General features: G+C 43.8%; 1 protein-coding gene across 3 annotated transcripts; it reads left to right on the plus strand.

Annotated features, from left to right (window-relative positions):
* Positions 1-1,739: 1,739 nt before the first annotated feature.
* Positions 1,740-18,874, plus strand: LOC109876447 (voltage-dependent L-type calcium channel subunit beta-4-like). Of its 3 annotated transcripts, XM_031817454.1 has the most exons (9): positions 1,740-1,990; positions 4,976-5,059; positions 11,315-11,497; positions 11,860-11,982; positions 14,430-14,557; positions 15,156-15,232; positions 15,956-15,975; positions 16,821-16,901; positions 18,812-18,874. In XM_031817454.1, the coding sequence occupies exons 1-9, from the start codon at positions 1,925-1,927 to the stop codon at positions 18,872-18,874; spliced, it is 825 nt and encodes a 274-aa protein (XP_031673314.1). In that variant the 5' UTR covers positions 1,740-1,924. The 3 variants fall into 3 exon arrangements, with proteins under 3 accessions (XP_031673314.1, XP_031673315.1, XP_031673316.1); XM_031817455.1 differs by lacking the exon at positions 15,156-15,232 and having other exon boundaries at positions 1,743-1,990; positions 15,957-15,975; XM_031817456.1 differs by lacking the exons at positions 1,740-1,990; positions 4,976-5,059 and adding an exon at positions 6,840-7,418.
* Positions 18,875-18,911: the final 37 nt, after the last annotated feature.

Raw genomic sequence — 18,911 nt, forward strand, 5'->3', positions numbered from 1 at the left:
GTAGATAGGGGGGTGCTCCCTCTGCTGTTTCCTGAAGTCCACGATCAGCTCCTTTGTTTTGTTGACGTCGGGTGAGAGGTTATTTTCCTGGCACCACACTTCCAGGGCACTCTCTTCTCCCTGTAGGCTGTTTCATCAACTGCAAAGTTGCCTAGGAATTAAAATCACGGCTGCCCTACCTGTCGGCTCAATTTTACTCCATCTTACTCCACCACTCCATTAATTACTCCATTACTGGACAAAACAAAGATAAACCCATTTCCCTCAGATCTTAGTGTTTATAACAAACAGTCATTTTCAGCCTTGCAATAAACCAAAACCATTATTAGATACTCTACTGCCATCTACTGAGTATGGTTCCCATTGTCACAGTCGTCAAACAATACATTTAGCATGTCATTTAAGAGCTTTTGTAATACTGCCCTCTTCTGGCAAAAAGGTTTGGCATAAATCGCCAATATTGGGGGAAAATTTAAGAAAGAAAACCTTCTCTCCAAACCTTCACAGCAACTGCCAAATAAGAAATAAGCTAACAGACTAAAAAAGGAAATCTCCCAGGGCAACATCTCCCAGGGCAACGTCTCCCAGGGCAATGTCTCCCAGGGCAACATCTCCCAGGACAACATCTCCCAGGGCAACATCTCCCAGGGCAACGTCTCCCAGGGCAATGTCTCCCAGGGCAACATCTCCCAGGGCAACATCTCCCAGGGCAACGTCTCCCAGGGCAACGTCTCCCAGGGCAACGTCTCCCAGGGCAACGTCTCCCAGGGCAACATCTCCCAGGGCAACATCTCCCAGGGCAACGTCTCCCAGGGCAACATCTCCCAGGGCAACATCTCCCAGGGCAACATCTCCCAGGGGAACGTCTCCCAGGGCAACGTCTCCCAGGGCAACGTCTCCCAGGGCAAACACCAGACTAGGCCCAGATCCAGTGCTCTATCTGAGTCAATAGATGGATCAACATAGGAGTGAAATACATTGGATTCAAGGATATGATTTTGTAACAGGAAAGATTATTCAGGCATTACATTTCTACAATACCATTATAGACCTACATTAAATAAAAATAGATATTTAAATGCACAATCTGAACGATGTTCTATTGATATTGACATTGATTAAGAATTACATGGCTAATGATTTTAGTACAAGTAAGCTAAGTAGGCCTGCACCTACACTATCATAAACAATATATATTGTTGTATTGTGAGTCTTTATGCCTATTGTTTGTTTGTCATCCTCAGACATTTGTAAACAATGTCTACTCAGGTTAATCTCGTTGGCACTAAGGGCACTCCCATCTATAGATGCGCAATTAGCCAGGGGAACAGTTTAGGCTACTTATAGCCTATGTTTAAAACAATCATGTTGATCTCATGGATGGACTGTCAGTCCTTGTATCCATACAAGCTGTCTGTGACTTTGAGCATGGTTAGGATACAATTCCACAGCTCCATCTCTCAGCTTTATAGCAAGTGGCAGTGCCGCTTTGGGGCTGAAACAGACAAGGGATTGTCAATTGTTTAGGAAGATGCCTTCGGCAAACCGATAATAATTAGCCTAGTGACAAAATGTACAACTTTTTTCACAAGAATAAACCCACTGACGCGCACAATGGGATTAAATCCCAAAAGACGCTGCTAGCCATATTTTCTCCAGTGAAGATGTAAAGAAAAGTAATCTCCTCTCACTTCCGCTGTTGAGGCTCGAGCGAGTTGCAGTGGCGCGAAGCAGCAGCTGCAGCCAGTGCGCGCGCGCCGTGAGCACCTGTCACAAGGTGAAGAGCAAGACGAGTTGTTCGACTAGTACAATAGGATATTGCAGGGGCTTGAAGCTGGAGCAAGTACACCACACTCCACCACACTTCCACTGGGCTGGGCCAGAGAGGCAGCAACCACCCATTTGGACCGATGTTCTGGCCGAAATGCAGTCTCGACACATCTACATTCGGAATAAGATCGGCGAGGGCATCCAAGCGACCAGCTTTCAGGTAGGTCACACCAACGGGAGAAGATAGACAGTTACTGTAACTATTCTCCTCAAACAGTTTTGTTTTCAAGCAAAACAACTTTGGCACTTTTTGAATTCCTTGTTTTACTACACACCGTGCCTCATGCTGTTTTGGAATGTTTTATCATACAATCTCAATATTTAGTGTCTAGGCTACTGAATGTTGTTTTAAATCAAAGAAGAGTATCCAAAATATCCTAGCTTCACCTAGTAATTACTAGACTAAGTAATACATGTGCTCGAAGTCACATTTGGTAGATGATGTTGAACAGACAACATGCCCTATTTTATTTGCTGGTTTTATGAAACATGTGACGTGTTATTTCCTCCCCTATGTGATTTCTAACCAAGTGTTTTCACCTAATTATGGCCACACCGCAGCAAGATGCAATACAAGACAAAGGGACACCCAGTGACTAACGTGACCCAGTTAAGATGGCCCTATTTGGTGTAGATTCATGGGAAAAGTAGGTTCTGATATTTTAATAGTGACATTGCTACTATCTCTGGAGACTTAGCCATAAGTGGAGCAAATCACTGCTAGATAATTAACCTGCCCCTTAGAGGTTCAGGATGGGCCTATATTTGGCCCGTTTAGAGACTTGCTAATGAAAGTCGGAAACAGTGAAAGTCTTCATTATAGATAGGGTCGAACATTTCCGTAAATCTTCCCAAAATCCTCAGGTTTTTCATAAATCCGGGTTGGAGGTTTTTGGATTTCCTGCATATTCCCTCCTGATTCCAGGAATGTTCCAACCAGGATTTTGGGTAAAACCTGGGGATTTTGGGAAAGTTACCAGAATTTTGCAACCCTTATAGATCATTATGTTTCCTTGAATTTCAATGTTATCGTGGACATATTACTAGCCTACATAACATTACTAGTACTACTACAGATCTACAGTAAATTACATCTCTCCTATGTTGGGATGACATTGGCTGGCTAGAGACAGAGTGGGGGGTTGTGATTGGGGAGTTGTGATTGGCCTGTAGGTGTCATATCGCCGCCAGTGTCATGTCTGCCCTATGGGGGGCGATGTCACCGGGCTGCTCTGACAGTTCTCACACTGAGACCCCCCTGCCCCATGCGCACACACACACACACACACACACACACACACACACACACACACACATAGTCTTCCATAGCCTGACAGGATCACAGAGGACAAATGCGACAGGAATCTCCTGACATCAATATATAGAATAGATAGACTAATTGATACTCCCAGTTGCTATTAAATAGAATGTTGCAGCCCCGCCCACCAGTGGGGAAAACAACCCATGGTTACCTTGGTTACCCCATTGGTTCACAGGAAAAACTAGACTTATTCAAACACAATTATCTTGTTGTCTGCTTGTTTTAAACAATTACAAAACTACATTTAAAAAAAGTACAACATGTCTAATGATAACTTTTCAACATTGCCTGCTCCGAAGCATTCTCACTACATAGAAAAACCTAATATTGTAGAACTTCCCTCATCCATCAATCAAATGTATTTATAAAGCCCTTTTTACATCAGCAGATACATACAGAAACCGAGCCTAAAACCCCAAACAGCAAGCAATGCAGATGTAGAAGCACGGTGGTTAGGAAAAACTCCCTAGAAAGGAAGGAACCTAGGAAGAAACCTAGAGAGGAACCAGGCTCTGAGGGGTGGCCAGTCCTCTTCTGGTTGTGCCGGGTAGCGATTATAACAGTACATGACCATTAAGGCAAGATTGTTCTCCAAGATGTTCAAACGTTCATAGATGACTAGCAGGGTCAAATAATAATCACAGGGGTTGTAGAGGGTGCAACAGGTCAGTAAATCAGGAGTAAATGTCACTTGGCTTTTCATAGCCGGGCATTCAGAGGTTGAAACAGCAGGTGCGGTAGAGCGAGAGAGTTGAAAACAACAGGTCTGGGACAATGTAGCACGTTCAGTGAACAGGTCAGGGTTTCATAGCCACAGGCAGAACAGTTGAAACTGGAGCAGCAGCATGACCAGGTGGACTGGGGACAGCAAGGAGTCATCAGGCCAGGTAGTCCTGAGGCATAGGCCTATGTCGCTAACGTTAGCCATGTGACTGAGTGCCAGCTAGCTACCAACCAGAACATTGGGGCGGCAGGGTAGCCTAGTGGTTAGAGCGTTGGACTAGTAACCGGAAGGTTGTGAGTTCAAACCCCCGAGCTGACAAGGTACAAATCTGTCGTTCTGCCCCTGAACAGGCAGTTAACCCACTGTTCCCAGGCTGTCATTGAAAATAAGAATGTGTTCTTAACTGACTTGCCTGGTTAAATAAAGGTAAAATAAAAAAATTAAGCTATCCAAGACCAACAACACAAAGAAATGGACTATAAATATACAAGTAGTGAGTGGAGATAAAAACGGACTACTAAACAAGTTAAATGTCTTACCTGTGATGAAATGTTATCCACACACACGTGCTGTCTACATGGACACTGGGTCTCCACAATTTCCCACTCTTCCACAGTGAATAGCCTGAAGCCACAGAGGTCTTCTCGCAGGCTCGTTTTCCATACATGGGAGCATTACAAACCATAGGCCAGGATTTTTGACCTGGTTACTTGTACATTGAACAACACAGCAGCTCTTCAGATTGTTTTGTTATTTCTGTATAACAAAAAAATGATGACTAAGTTGACTCTTTTACATTGGGGGTCAATGGGAAATACTGTTTTCCCCAATTTGTGGTCATGTTTGAGGGGAGTTCATTCTTATGACATGAATACCGACTCGGAGTACACATACCAAGTTATAGAACAGAATATAATAAAATAGAATACAACTATGGAATATAGGTAAGATGTAACACGGAAAGCAATTCCATCAGCAACTGTTGTCTACTGTACCAATATGTATTGTTGTTTATTTCTGTTCATGTTTGTGTTGTTCTTTAGCTTGATTCCCCTTGAGAAGGACTTGGTTGGTTGTGCTGTTTGTCTGATCCCACACAGGTGAACCGAGGGACCTACTCCAGGCGAAGCCGATTGAAGAGGTCTGATGGCAGCACCACCTCCACAAGCTTCATCCTCAGACAGGTAGGGCCCCTGGGGTTTCCCCTAGGTACAGATCTAGGATCCCCTCCCCCAATCCTTAACCATTAGTGGGGGAAATGGAAAACTGACTGAAGATCAGCGTAAAGGGGCAACTTCACTTTAGGCTGGGATGGGTTAAATTCCAGAAAGATGATAGCTTCCCAATGTCCTCGTTCTCTACCTCTTCACAGATCTGATAGGACTGGATAGGTGAAAGCAATATGGCGGAAACTAGCTGGAGCTGTTGCTAGCTTACACATAGCCATGTCTTCTCGGATCTGTGATGGGGAGTGACCAAGGGCATAGGGGAGTGGACAACGTTCTGGGATGAAACACAACTTTCTGGGATGAAACACAACTTTCTGGAATGAAACACAACTTTCTGGGATGAGAACCCACACTGACAATGAGACAGATTCAGTCACAAACAAACACGCACACACAAGGACACACTTCTTGGAAGCATCTGAGTAGTGCTTTTACATAGCCCAGTTTAATTGAACCATGAATTGGTCCTTGAGACATACTACAGCAGGCAGTTAACATCTAACCAGGATGAGGGATCAGCCAGAGAACAGTCACTGGAAAACCAGTCAACCGCTGACCTGGGGAAACCAACCAAATCACCTTCATTGTGCAGCCCCAGGACAGATCCTTCTAGAGCAGGGGTGGGCAACTCCAGTCCTCCAGGGCCTGATTGGTGTCACATTTTTCTCCTTCCCTAGCAAACACAGCTGATTAATCAAATGTCATTCTAAACTGAAGATCACGATTAGGTGATTATTAGAGTCAGGTGTGTTAGCTGGGGCAAAACTGTGACACCAATCAGGCCCCACCCCTGTTCTAGAGAGATAGAGAGCAACAGAGTATGCAGGTTGTTTCTCCAACCCCACTCTAACACATCTGATTCAGCTAATCAAGGAGCTGATGAGCTGCTGATTAGTACAATGATGTTTCATCAAGGCTGGAGGTACAGTAAGCTTTTGCTATCTCTCTAGGAGGAGGGTTGGCCAGCACTCATCATTTAGTTATTATTTCATGAACTTATTATGCAGATACACTTACATATATTTTTATAATATAAATACTGTGCAAAATATATCTACAGGCCAATGTCTTTATTTAAACTATTTCTACTAGTGTGTCTTGCCATAAGAAGGTCCAGTAGATTTTATGAACCTGCTATTTTCTTATTTGTCTTTTGTCCCTTGTTTATTTTAGAAACGGATACACTTAAATAAGCATCAAAATGATAACGTGACTATCAGAATGAAAGCTTACACTTATAACATGCAATACATTGTGGTACAGCGAAACATTTTGGACTAAGTCAATTATATTCTGGTTACCCACTATACTCTATACAGCTCCTCTTGTTTTATATTCTGGTTATATCTGTGGTGCTTAGCCTATACACTGGAAGAGAGAGGGAGAGAGATGGATAGAAAGAAAGACATAGATGGATAGAGAGAAGAGGGGAGAAAGAGAGAGATAAGGGGAGAGAGAGAAAGATGGATGATAGAGAGAAAGAGGGGAGAGAGATGGATAGAGAGAGAAAGAGGAGGGGAGAGAGAAAGATAGATGGATAGGGAGAAAGAGAAGGGGACAGAGAGAGATGGATGGATAGAGAGAGAGAAATAGATGGATAGAGAGAAAGAGAGGAGGGGACAGAGAGATGGACAGAATGAGATAGATGGATAGAGAGAAAGAGGGGAGGGAGATAGAGAGAGAATGATGCTGCTGTCATCCCCCTCTTCCTATACTCCCTCAGTCAAGGAGAGAGTGCGTGTGCGTCCAAGCTGAGTGGAGGGCAGCACAGCCAATCGGCTTGCTGCACAGCCAATCGACTTGCTGCACATTGGCTTTGTCATCGGGTGCTGATATTGAGGAAGGATTCTCTATGCTGCTCCGTTCGGTGTGTTTAGAAGGGCTGATGAAATGCCAGGATTGGGCTGCCTCTAGGGAGAGCCTCTCTGCTTTATAATGTGAGCCAGTAGCATCCAGGCTCGGGCTAACGCACAACCATCGACCAAGCAGGCCTAGGGGAAACCAAGCAGGCCTAGGGGAAACCAAGCAGGCCTAGGGGAAACCAAACAGGCTGGCTCTGCTACTGCTATTACCCCTTCTCCTCTTCCAGCCGAAAAAGGAGGGATTTATTTTTTACCGTCATCCCTCCATCCATCCTGTGTTCTGTGGTGGCTCCCTCCTCCTCCTCCTGTTCCCCCTCCTCCACTACAGCCTCCTCCTCCGCTCTCTCGTTTTTTTCCCCCTCTTCCTTTTATTCTTCTAGAGGTGCTTTTGGAAATAGCAGACCTCCATGTATGACAATTTGTACCTGCATGGATTTGAAGACTCGGAGGCGGTGAGTGGTGGGGGGGTTTAGCTTCAGATCGTGTGTGTGTGTGTGTTTGAGCGTGTGTGTTTGTGTTTGTCGATGGAGGTGGCTCAGCTGTGGTGCACACACAAACACAGGGCTTACTGTAGGTAAGCTGACGGTCTCATGCTGTAGATGGAAGGATCACGGTCTCCGCTGGGGGGGGGTGACTGGGGCGGGGGAGGGGTTCAATGTAAGGAGAAGACAGAGTCAGACGTGTGTGTGTGTGTGTGTGCGCGCACACAGTCGTGAGAGTGTAATTAGTGATGATGTGTATAAGAATAAGTAGCAATATGTGTCTGTCAGCATCAGCCCAATGCATCTGAATAGCTGCATCATATCATCAGCACATTTCAATGGCTGATGATAGCTATACAATGTACACTGTAGCCATCCATTTCATGCACAGCACACGTAGGAGCACAAAGATGGAGATAGCATTATATAGCGAGAGAAGAGCAGTGTGTAAATGCTAATTCCTATCCCCCAGAGGGCCGTTTCGCTCCCTGCGTGAGGTTATGATTGTATAATGTATCCTCATATCACAGCCTCTCCAAATGTAGGGTATAGCCCTGCTGCATTTACTGCCTTTGTTTAAAGGGCCAAAGCTTCTATTTTTACACCCGGCAACAGCAGTGTGTTGTATTTCTGCTGCTGAGGACAGAGAGGACAGAGAGGAGCGTGCGTTGTGATGTCATATACTGGAGTCAGATAGACATGAGTCACGTCAGTGCTCCGTTGGAAGCCCGGCAGTCATACAATATGGCCGTGAAGAGATTCTGTACCCCAAAATGCACACATCTAACTACCCATATACCCCGTTATCCATTTTGTATATATCGGCTGATCAGCAACCGGCTATAATTATTTATTAAGATATATAATGAATATATATATATATAAAGGAACATAGTATTTGTTGAGGGGGGCGTGAGAATAAATGTTTACAAAAACACTAGAAGTGCTGGGTGGTAGTATGTGTGTGGTGTGTGTGTGGTGTGTGTGTGTGTGTGGGGGGGGATTGTTCTAACAGGGTGTTCTTATAATATACTGTATGTCAGTTGGGTGCTTGTGAGTGCTTCACAAATAGCACACCGTTATAAGACAGAGTGTGAAAACAGGGAGCTTTTACTATTACTAACAGAAATACTTTGAACAAGAGCCGTGCAGGTTGATTTGTGTCGTGTGTTTGTGCCATAAAGTTTACACCCGGTAAAAAACATTTAATGATTGTGATTAATAATAAGGCTCATAGTACTTTTATCACAGAACCTTAATGTGATTATGAATTTATATCAACATCTGTTTCTTAATAGCGTTAATAGCGTTGACTCAAGATTATTATTTTTTTTTTCAGAGCAATCACTTATTTTTCTAAATAAGCAAACCTCCTCGTTTTTTGTTTCCCAGACCTGGCATTTAGTGATTGGCCCACACAAGTCAATAGAGCCCGTGCTGAAGTAAGCCCAAGAAATAGCTTGTCTGTTGTAAAAAGTGCTGTACTATGACTAGCATCTGTGGATTTTAGCAGACTGCAAGACATTCTACGTTCCTAAAGCGATATTGACACACATACACAGGCACTCAGGTACACACACACACACACACACACACACACACACACACACACACACACACACACACACACACACACACACACACACACACACACACACACACACTTAATGTTGTTCCCCAATTGGATTATCTTTAGTAGATTCACTCTCTGTTCTTCTAAGGCCAAGGCTTGGGTCAATACTTTAACTCACGCTCCAGTCACAGCCAACCTTCGGGGACAGTTTGCCTAGTGGTTAGAGCGTTGGGCCAGTAACCGAAAGGTTGCTGGATCGAATCCCCGAGCTGACAAGGTAAAAATCTGTCGTTCTGCCCTTGAACAAGGCAGTTAACCCACTGTTCCCTTGGCGCTGAAGATGTGGCTGTCGATTATGGCAGCTCCCCACACCTCTCTGATTCAGAGGGGTTGGGTTAAATGCAGAAGACACATTTCAATTGAATGCATTCAGTTGAACAACTGACTAGGCTCACATATGAGCGTAACCGGTGGTCATGTGTAACCAACCGGTGGTCATGTGTAACCAACCGGTGGTCATGTGTAACCAACCGGTGGTCATGTGTAACCAACCGGTGGTCATGTGTAACCAGTGGTAATGTGTAACCAGTGGTAATGTGTAACCAGTGGTCATGTGTAACCAGTGGTCATGTGTAACCAGTGGTCATGTGTAACCAACTGGTAGTCAGGTGCAACCAGTGGTCATGTGTAACCAACCGGTGGTCATGTGTAACCAACCAGTGGTCATGTGTAACCAACCGGTGGTCATGTGTAACCAACCGGTGGTCATGTGTAACCAACCGGTGGTCATGTGTAACCAACCAGTGGTCATGTGTAACCAGTGGTCATGTGTAACCAACCAGTGGTCATGTGTAACCAACCGGTGGTCATGTGTAACCAACCGGTGGTCATGTGTAACCAACCAGTGGTCATGTGTAACCTAACCAACCAGTGGTCATGTGTAACCAACCGGTGGTCATGTGTAACCAACCGGTGGTCATGTGTAACCAACCGGTGGTCATGTGTAACCAACCGGTGGTCATGTGTAACCAACCGGTGGTCATGTGTAACCAACCGGTGGTCATGTGTAACCAACCGGCGGTCATGTGTAACCAACCGGCGGTCATGTGTAACCAACCGGTGGTCATGTGTAACCAACCGGCGGTCATGTGTAACCAACCGGCGGTCATGTGTAACCAACCGGCGGTCATGTGTAACCAACCGGCGGTCATGTGTAACCAACCGGCGGTCATGTGTAACCAACCGGCGGTCATGTGTAACCAACCGGCGGTCATGTGTAACCAACCGGCGGTCATGTGTAACCAACCGGCGGTCATGTGTAACCAACCGGTGGTCATGTGTAACCAACCGGTGGTCATGTGTAACCAACCGGCGGTCATGTGTAACCAACCGGTGGTCATGTGTAACCAACCAGTGGTCATGTGTAACCAACCAGTGGTCATGTGTAACCAACCGGTGGTCATGTGTAACCAGCCGGTGGTCATGTGTAACCAGCCGGTGGTCATGTGTAACTGCTCTTCCTGGTACAATAGTGCCCCCAAGATAATAAAAAAATAAACTGTAGTCATCTCAGAATATATTAGTCAGGATTATTCTGAAACTTCCAGCACGTACTCATCTTGACCATTCCCACTTTGAAGGCCTCCGATAGGTCAAAGTGGAGGAGAGAGTCTCTCAGATTAAAGTGAGTCTCGTACATCAGCTTGTCCACAGACCCAACAGTATTGTCCCCAGATACCTATTTAACTACTTTAACTTAGTCCGGGATAACCGTAACTATTCTACTAGAAGGAGTGAAACTGACGTTGTTCTTTTTTTAGATGTAATAGTGGTATTAAATAGTGGTATTAAATAGTGGTATTAAATAGTGGTATTAAATAGTGGTATTAAATAGTGGTATTAAATAGTGGTATTAAATAGTGGTATTAAATAGTGGTATTAAATAGTGGTATTTGTACTCAGCTGCCATTCTTTGAAATAGTCTTCCAAATCATTTGAAACTATAACCTCCATGGGCAGTTTCAAGTTCTCACTGAAAAAAGTCTCAAAAGTGAGCGGTAAGACTTTAGTACGTGGATGAGAAGAGTAGAAAATGCCCCCCCCAATTCCAAATCACCTCACCTCTGTTTAGTAAGATAAACTGGATACAGTTACAGAGCATTATGGGTACTGTAGTAGAACGTCATGCTACAACCTCCTCCACCTGGTGACGTCCTGGTGACGGTGACGCTGGCTGTGTGATCATAGTGACAGCTGCTGTCTTCCTGTCTGTCCCTGTCCTGTTGTATTGCAGGGCTCAGCTGATTCCTACACAAGCAGACCATCGGACTCGGATGTCTCTCTGGAGGAGGAGCGGGAGGTGCCGGGGCAGGTCCAGGGCCAGAGCCCGAGCCAAGGGGGCCCGGGGACCCAGGCCCCGGCCCAGACCCGAGAGCAGAAGGAGCAGCAGGCCACCGTGCAGCTGGAGAGAGCCAAGGTGAGACCCAGAGAGAGAGATACCTCACTAGGTTGTGTTCAGTAAGGATAAAACATTTTTTTAAAGTTTTATGTGAAATATGAGGGTAGTACCTGGACTTGTGCAGCAAGAAGACTGTACTATGTAAAGGATGGAAAAAGGGTTATGCCACAATTGGCAAAGAAGCAGACGTAAGGATCTGTTATAGCACCCTTATATTGTATGACATTTGCTTATAAATGATTTGTGAAGCGTCCATGTAGGCATTATAAAGGGTTTATGAAGGCTTTATTAAGCCTTGTAAGCCACAGTTCATTCATGTGAACTGAAGTTCATACTTTGCGGCTCTCTGACTGACCCTTGTCCCTCTCTCTCTCCCAAAGGCTAAAGCCGTGGCCTTTGCTGTGAAGACCAACGTCAGCTACTGTGGAGCATTGGACGAGGACGTGCCGGTGCCAGCAACCGCCATCTCATTCGATGCTAAGGACTTCCTTCACATAAAGGAGGTAATGTTTTTTGTCACAAGAGGCAAGGTTGAACTGTGGCACACAATCAACCAGATTTTGATAAAATACATTTGTGAAGTACTTTTCAATGTCAAATGATGTAGGTCAGAGTGTGCAGTTTTCGGACTATACCATTGTACCAGACAAACTAGATTAAGCATAGCAATCAGAATCAACGGAGGCTGCTGAGGGGAGGACGGCTCATAACAATTGTCGGAATGAAGCAAATGGAATGGCATAAAACACCTGGAAACCATGTGATTGATGTATTTGATACCATACCTCTCATTTCACTCCAGCCATTATCACGAGCCTGTCCTCCCCAATTAAGGTGCCACCAGCCTCCTGAATTTGATATGTATTTGACCCAGGGCCGTTATCAACCACTATTACAACAGTGTCGTGACTTGACTTTAACATTAATCTGAAGACATTTATCTAATTACCTAACTATGTTTAATTGTTATCCGATGAAATTAGTCATGTAACAATTAACTCATTAGGATCTGGGGCACCACGAGAGCAGTTCTTTAAAGAGTTACCATCTCCCGGATTAAACACTGAAGGTCTTTACCTATCACATCTATAAACAATCAACTTATTAATCATAACCTCGTATCATATCATCATTCTGAACAGTCGTAACCTCCATGCATCTGCAAAAACTCCAGCCTAACTTATGATTCAGTACTACACAAATTGGTTAAATTATTTATTTACTAGCTAATTAAATGAGAACACAGGATAAACATACACACTTTGCATCGGTTATTGACTGGAAACACTCAAAACAGGTCCCTAGCGGAATTTTTAATTTTTTTTTTTTTTTTTTTTTTCACCTTTATTTAACCAGGTAGGCTAGTTGAGAACAAGTTCTCATTTACAACTGCGACCTGGCCAAGATAAAGCATAGCAGTGTGAGCATACAACAAAGAGTTACACATGGAGTAAACAATTAACAAGTCAATAACACAGTAGAAAACGAAGGGGGAATGACAACAACGTGGCTGCTTGTTACAAAAGAGATAGAGGGAGAGGAGGGGACAGAGACACTTAACATTGGTACTTTCAGAAACTTCTCTCACTTACAGTAACCATATACTTTGCACATGATCCACCGCCTGCTTGGTTTGCCAGATCTCTCGGTGGACATGGTCGACTTGCAAAAGGAGTTGGGCCTTTTTGTGACATGCTTTTAATGCTCTGATTTTCCAAAAGGGTTCCAACAAGTCTTCTACTGTTGTTCTTCTTTGTAGTTGTCACGTATCCGGTGACTTTTCGTGCAGTCCTGCACAGAACTACACAGTTTATTTTCCTTACATTCGATATTGAAGATGCTTCTTTGAAGATAGGCTAGCCAGCCATGTCGATGGTTCCCATTGGGGTGATGAGAGTAGCATAATACGATGGTTTGAGCAGAGTAGTATAATGGTCCTACTTAAATTCGCTTTCGAAGATACTTTACTTAGGACAGCTAATCAGCCGTACCAGGGATTGTCCAGGAGGTGACTATCGTCTCTACCTCATGTTGAGAGTCACAGTTCAAACCACTTTAAACGTAAATCTGCAGCTTGATGCTTTTCTGGTCTATTATGTTCATTTATATAGTTTGTTGCGAAAGGGGTGGTTCCGTCATGCTGACCCGCTCTCTGACCTCTGAAGCATTACTTGTCACTTGTACAAAGTTGTGTAAAACAATGATCTCATATAGCTTCTCGAATCACATCCCTCTCTTAACAAAACACTTATCCATTTTTATATTACATACACAATGCATATTATGGAAACTTCATACATGTAGTGGGTTTACTTTCCAAGTTACAGTATTTCCTTTATAACATTTTTAATGAAATCACAAAATAACAAACAAAATGACATTAGTGTTCTATAGATCACCTCTGACCATTCCCCATGTTCTATTTTAGAAATATTGTTCAAGTAGTTGCTTTTGAACATGTTAGAGTTTCAGTTGGAAAAAGGTCTGTTGAGACAAAGCACATCCCTATGGTGAATTTGGAGAGGGAGACCTAAATCTTTACAATAGGACTTGAGTTGTTAATCCCGTCTAGTTCTTTCCTCCTGCCCACTGCGGATGAGAGGGGGTCTGACCTATTTGGATTCTCGTGGACAGTCATGACAACAGCAAGGCATATATACTGAATTTAGTACCTGTGTTCTGAAACACACTCACTGTCTGTTCAAACTAGATAAAACTGCTTATTTCCTTATGTTCATGTCATTTTGGCTGCATTTAGATAGGCAGCCCAATTCTGATATTTTCTTCCACTAATTGGTCTTTTGACCAATCACATCAGATCTTTCACATCAGATCTTTTTCAAACTGATCTGATTGCTCAAAAGACAAATTAGTGGGGAAAAAACAGAATTGGGCTGCCTGTTTAAACGCACTGAAACTGATTTTTCAACCACATCCCCAACCCATCCAGAAGTTCAACAACGACTGGTGGATCGGCCGGCTGGTCAAGGAGGGCTGTGAGATCGGCTTCATCCCCAGTCCCCTAAAGCTAGAGAACATCCGCATCCAGCAGGAACAGAAGAGAGGGCGAGTCCAAGGGTAAGGCAGCCCATCACCAGTCCTCTCTCGCTCAGTCAGAGACCTTGTTACCCAGGGAAGGGGGTTAGGAAGGGGCCAGCAGTGCTATGTTTAGTTTAGTAAAACTGATTCGGTTATGACAAATTAGTCAAATTAGTACAACTCATTTGGTTATAAATGTGCTTATGATGTGTTATAAAGAGGGTACTCATAGGAAGTGTTACAGATCATTTAGAATAATTACATTTCTCTCCATCCATATCCAGAATAGAACAACCTAAATATTTATAAGGTCTCTGACCTTAATAATCAGTAATGCTTTGGTTCTTCTAGCGACCTAGCTGCTCTGTCTGTTTAATCGCTCTGGACGCTCCCGTCACCAGTGGTTTGTCTTGTGTGCGTACTAGCCTTCAGAGCCATTCGCTGCACTAGGCCTGTTCAGTTTTAACACTAATTCAGCGTAATGAGAGGACTAGACTTGGGATGAGTTGAGAGGCTCACCTCAAGTCTTTCATTCACCCTATAAGGCCTGGATTCTGCATTTAGAACCCCGTCGCCGTTCGCCACATTAATTCTGTGATTCTTGTGTTTCTTTTTATCTCCCTCTTGTCTTTTCCAGTAAGTCTGGAGGCAATTCTTCCTCAAGTGTAGAGGATGAGGTGTCCGCCTCGATCAGACCCCTTATCTCCTCTGCAGGTGAGAGCCTCTTAGACATGATGGGGGGACGTTGTCCGCCCCTACTGGCCCTCCGCTAGATTAGAGAAGAACTAGACAACTTTGTCAAGGCAACATGAGACGTAGAGCCTCCATAGAACCTAAGATAAATGATTCCCAGCGGGCAAAACTGGTTGCAACAACGTCATTGTGACGTCTTTTTGTGACATCATGGTCAAGTTGTATTATGGTTGTAAAAGGACGTTTTTTTGGACGACTTTTTAGCAATCAGAGAAAGACGTCTTTAACTGGTTATAATCTGAACAGATACCAACCAAAGTATGAAAGTTTACAGAAATCCAGTTATCAGAAAACCAGTTTACAACCAGAATATGATGCCATTATAACATCCCATACCAATTTTTGCCTGCTGGGTTGTGGATCCATAGAGTGTATATATATAGTGTATTCTCCCATCCTCTTCCTCCAGTTGAGGACTGCAGGCGCTCTGAGACTTGGCTTACCACAGGGTGAACCCATCGACAAGACTTTGACCCCCCCTGAACTTCAGTCATGTGACTTTGTGAATATGCCTCATAGGATATTAGGATCATGTTTATATGTTTGATGATGAATCTAAAGGGTATATGTTTATTTCGTGTGTCAGTTATAATCCTCGGTTGAAAATGTATTTCCTGTAAATCACATTCTGATACAGTACAATACTACAAGACATTGACAATTCTGTTTTGTTTTACTTCACAGGAAAGCAGAAACAAAAAGTGGTAAGTGGGTGATGGTAAAACCAAACTGTCTCCATCAACTATAGATGTCTACATTACAATAGTACAGTGCACACCCTACATCCCTTCTAACATCCCTGCTAACATCCCTGCTAACATCCCTGCTAACATCCCTGCTAACATCCAAACTGACACCCCATCTAACATCCCTTCCCATCTAACATCCCTTCTAACATCCCATTTAACATTCAATCTAACATCCCATCTAACATCCCTTCCCATCTAACATCCCTTCCCATCTAACAGCCCCTTTAACATCCATTTTAACATCCATTTTAACATCCCTTCTAACAACCATTCTAACATCCCGTTAACATCCCTTCTAACATCCCATCTAACATCCCCATCTAACATCCATTCCCATCTAACAGCCCATCTAACATCCCATCTAACATCCCCTTTAACATCCATTTTAACATCCATTTTAACATCCCTTCTAACATCCCATTTAACATCCCATCTAACATCCCATCTAACGTCCCATCTAACATCCCTTCTAACATCCCTTCCCATCTAACATCCCACTCACTGACTTGCCTAGTTAAATAAGGTAAAGAAAAAAACAACATTTGAAATAGATTTGAGTCAGATTGTGCTGTCACAATGATCCATACATCCCATACTGTGGTTTGCATCGATCCCATTTTATTACTGTGGGAAAATCTCAATTGCATTTCCTTGACTCCTTGTCCTCTCTCCTCATCTCATTCTCAAACCCATTGGATGAGAAGGTAAAAGGTCCCTCCCCTCTGACTTCTCATCCAATGGGTTTTGAGTAGAGGCCCCCTCCTCCCTGCTCCACTGATTCCTTTGTTACTTTGTTACAGACTGAACACGTCCCCCCTTACGACGTGGTGCCATCCATGAGGCCTGTGGTGCTAGTGGGGCCCTCCCTCAAGGGCTATGAGGTAAGCAGCAGCGGCGGCCATCGAGTCACATGATCATCCCTCTGACTCCTCCCACAGGGCCCATCCTAGAGCTCCCATTGGTGGAATGACATTAACAGTGTATCATGTTAAATGATTGTTGTTGCGGCTGTCATGATCACATCTCATTGAGAGAAGATCTCCTCATGGCTGGATGATGTTTCTATTGACTTCATGTTTATAATCATTCATGTTTATATGCAGGCAATGTTTTTCTAATGTTGTGTTGACACAGGCCTGTTAGAGCTCTACTAGAGTCTATATTTAGACTGCTGAGTGAGGTGCTTTGTTTATGTTTTTTTCTAGTCATTCTCAGAAACACCATAGTACAGGGAGTTTCTTTCCTCTCCTCCCCTCTTCCTCTCGCTCTCTCTCTTTCTCTCCCTCCTTGCATGGAGGGTACACAATCAGTCGCCTCATCCCACAGTGTGCTCTGTTGCCACGGTAACAACCTTCTGGGTGTTACGTACGCTCAGCATCCCGAAGTAGAGTAACGTTTGAAATTAGAAAGAGAGGAGAAGAGAGAGAAGAAGAGAGAGGAGGGGTAGAGAAAGAAGAAGAGAGAGATAAGAGAGAGGAGATAAGAGAGAAGAGAGAGGCGAGAGGAGAGATAAAGAATAGAGAGGAGAGATAGAGAAGAGAGAGTAGAGAGGAGAACCCCTGGAAGCAGCATCACTGTGTGTCTAGAACTAGACTGCTGTTAAACCAGCCACTAAAGGATCTTTGTATAGGCCACCATCTTACTGGCAGGCTCTGACCAGTTGCATGATACCATCTAACTTCAGTCATTCAGGAGATCCATTTTAGACTGAAATTAGTCTATTGTTGTCTATGAGGATTTTCCATTGCATTTCAGGAACAAAATATGAATCTATCTAGTGAGTTGACTGATAGTGACTTGCCTAGTTAAATAAAAAATGTAATATCGTGGAATTGACCCAAATCCTGCTTCACTATTGCACTCATCCAGTAGACGTTGTAGTTGTTTAGTATCAGGGTAGAACTCTTATTAAATGAAATAGCATGTTTGATATGATTTTCAGTATCCCCCTGTCAAATTACTGAATATCAGAACTACTACAATAGAATTGTTAGAATGATAAATGGTCCGTTGCACGTAGGCTGTCGTCATTGGGACATCTTAGCACCATGTATCTGGCCATGAGGAACACCCAGTGATAAATGATTTCCCAGGAAGTTTGCTTGATGTCATGGCTGTTAGAGTTAAATGTTGTATTTTTTAACCATACTCTCTTTCTCTCTCTGTCTCTCTCTCTCTCTTTCTCCCTCTCTTTCTCTCTTTGTCTCCCTCTCTCTCTGTCTCTCTCTCTTTCTCCCTCTCTCTCTCTCTTCTCTCTCTGTCTCTCTTTCTCCCTCTCTTTCTCTCTCTGTCTCTCTTTGTCTCCCTCTCTCTCTGTCTCTTTCTCCCTCTTTCTTCCTCTCTCTTTCTCTCTCTGTCTCTCTCCATCCCTCTCTCTCTCTGTCTCTCTCCATCCCTCTCTCTCTATTTCTCTCTCTGTCTCTCTCCCTCTCTCTCTCTCTCTCTCTTTCTCTCTCTGGCTCTCTCTCTGTCTCTCTTTGTCTCCCTCTTTCTCTGTCTCTCTCTGTCTCTCTTACTCTCTCTCTCTGTCTCTCTTTGTCTCCCTCTTTCTCTGTCTCTCTCTCTCTCTTACTCTCTCTCTGTCTCTTTGTCTCCCTCTTTCTCTGTCTCTCTCTGTCTCTCTCACTCTCTCTCTGTCTCTCTTTGTCTCCCTCTTTCTCTCTCTGTCTCTCTCACTCTCTCTGTGTCTCTCTCACTCTCTCTGTCTCTCTTTCTCACTCTCGTTCTCACTCTCTCCCAATCTCTCTCTCTCTTCCCTATTTCTCCTCTTTTGGCTTCTCTTTCTCCACAGGTGACGGATATGATGCAGAAAGCACTCTTTGACTTCCTCAAGCATAGATTTGACGGCAGGTAAAATGAAGCTCTTCCTTTCTTTTTTATTTTTTTATTTT

The sequence above is a fragment of the Oncorhynchus kisutch genome, unplaced genomic scaffold, assembly GCF_002021735.2.
Source record: "Oncorhynchus kisutch isolate 150728-3 unplaced genomic scaffold, Okis_V2 scaffold1034, whole genome shotgun sequence".
Lineage (NCBI taxonomy): Eukaryota > Metazoa > Chordata > Actinopteri > Salmoniformes > Salmonidae > Oncorhynchus > Oncorhynchus kisutch.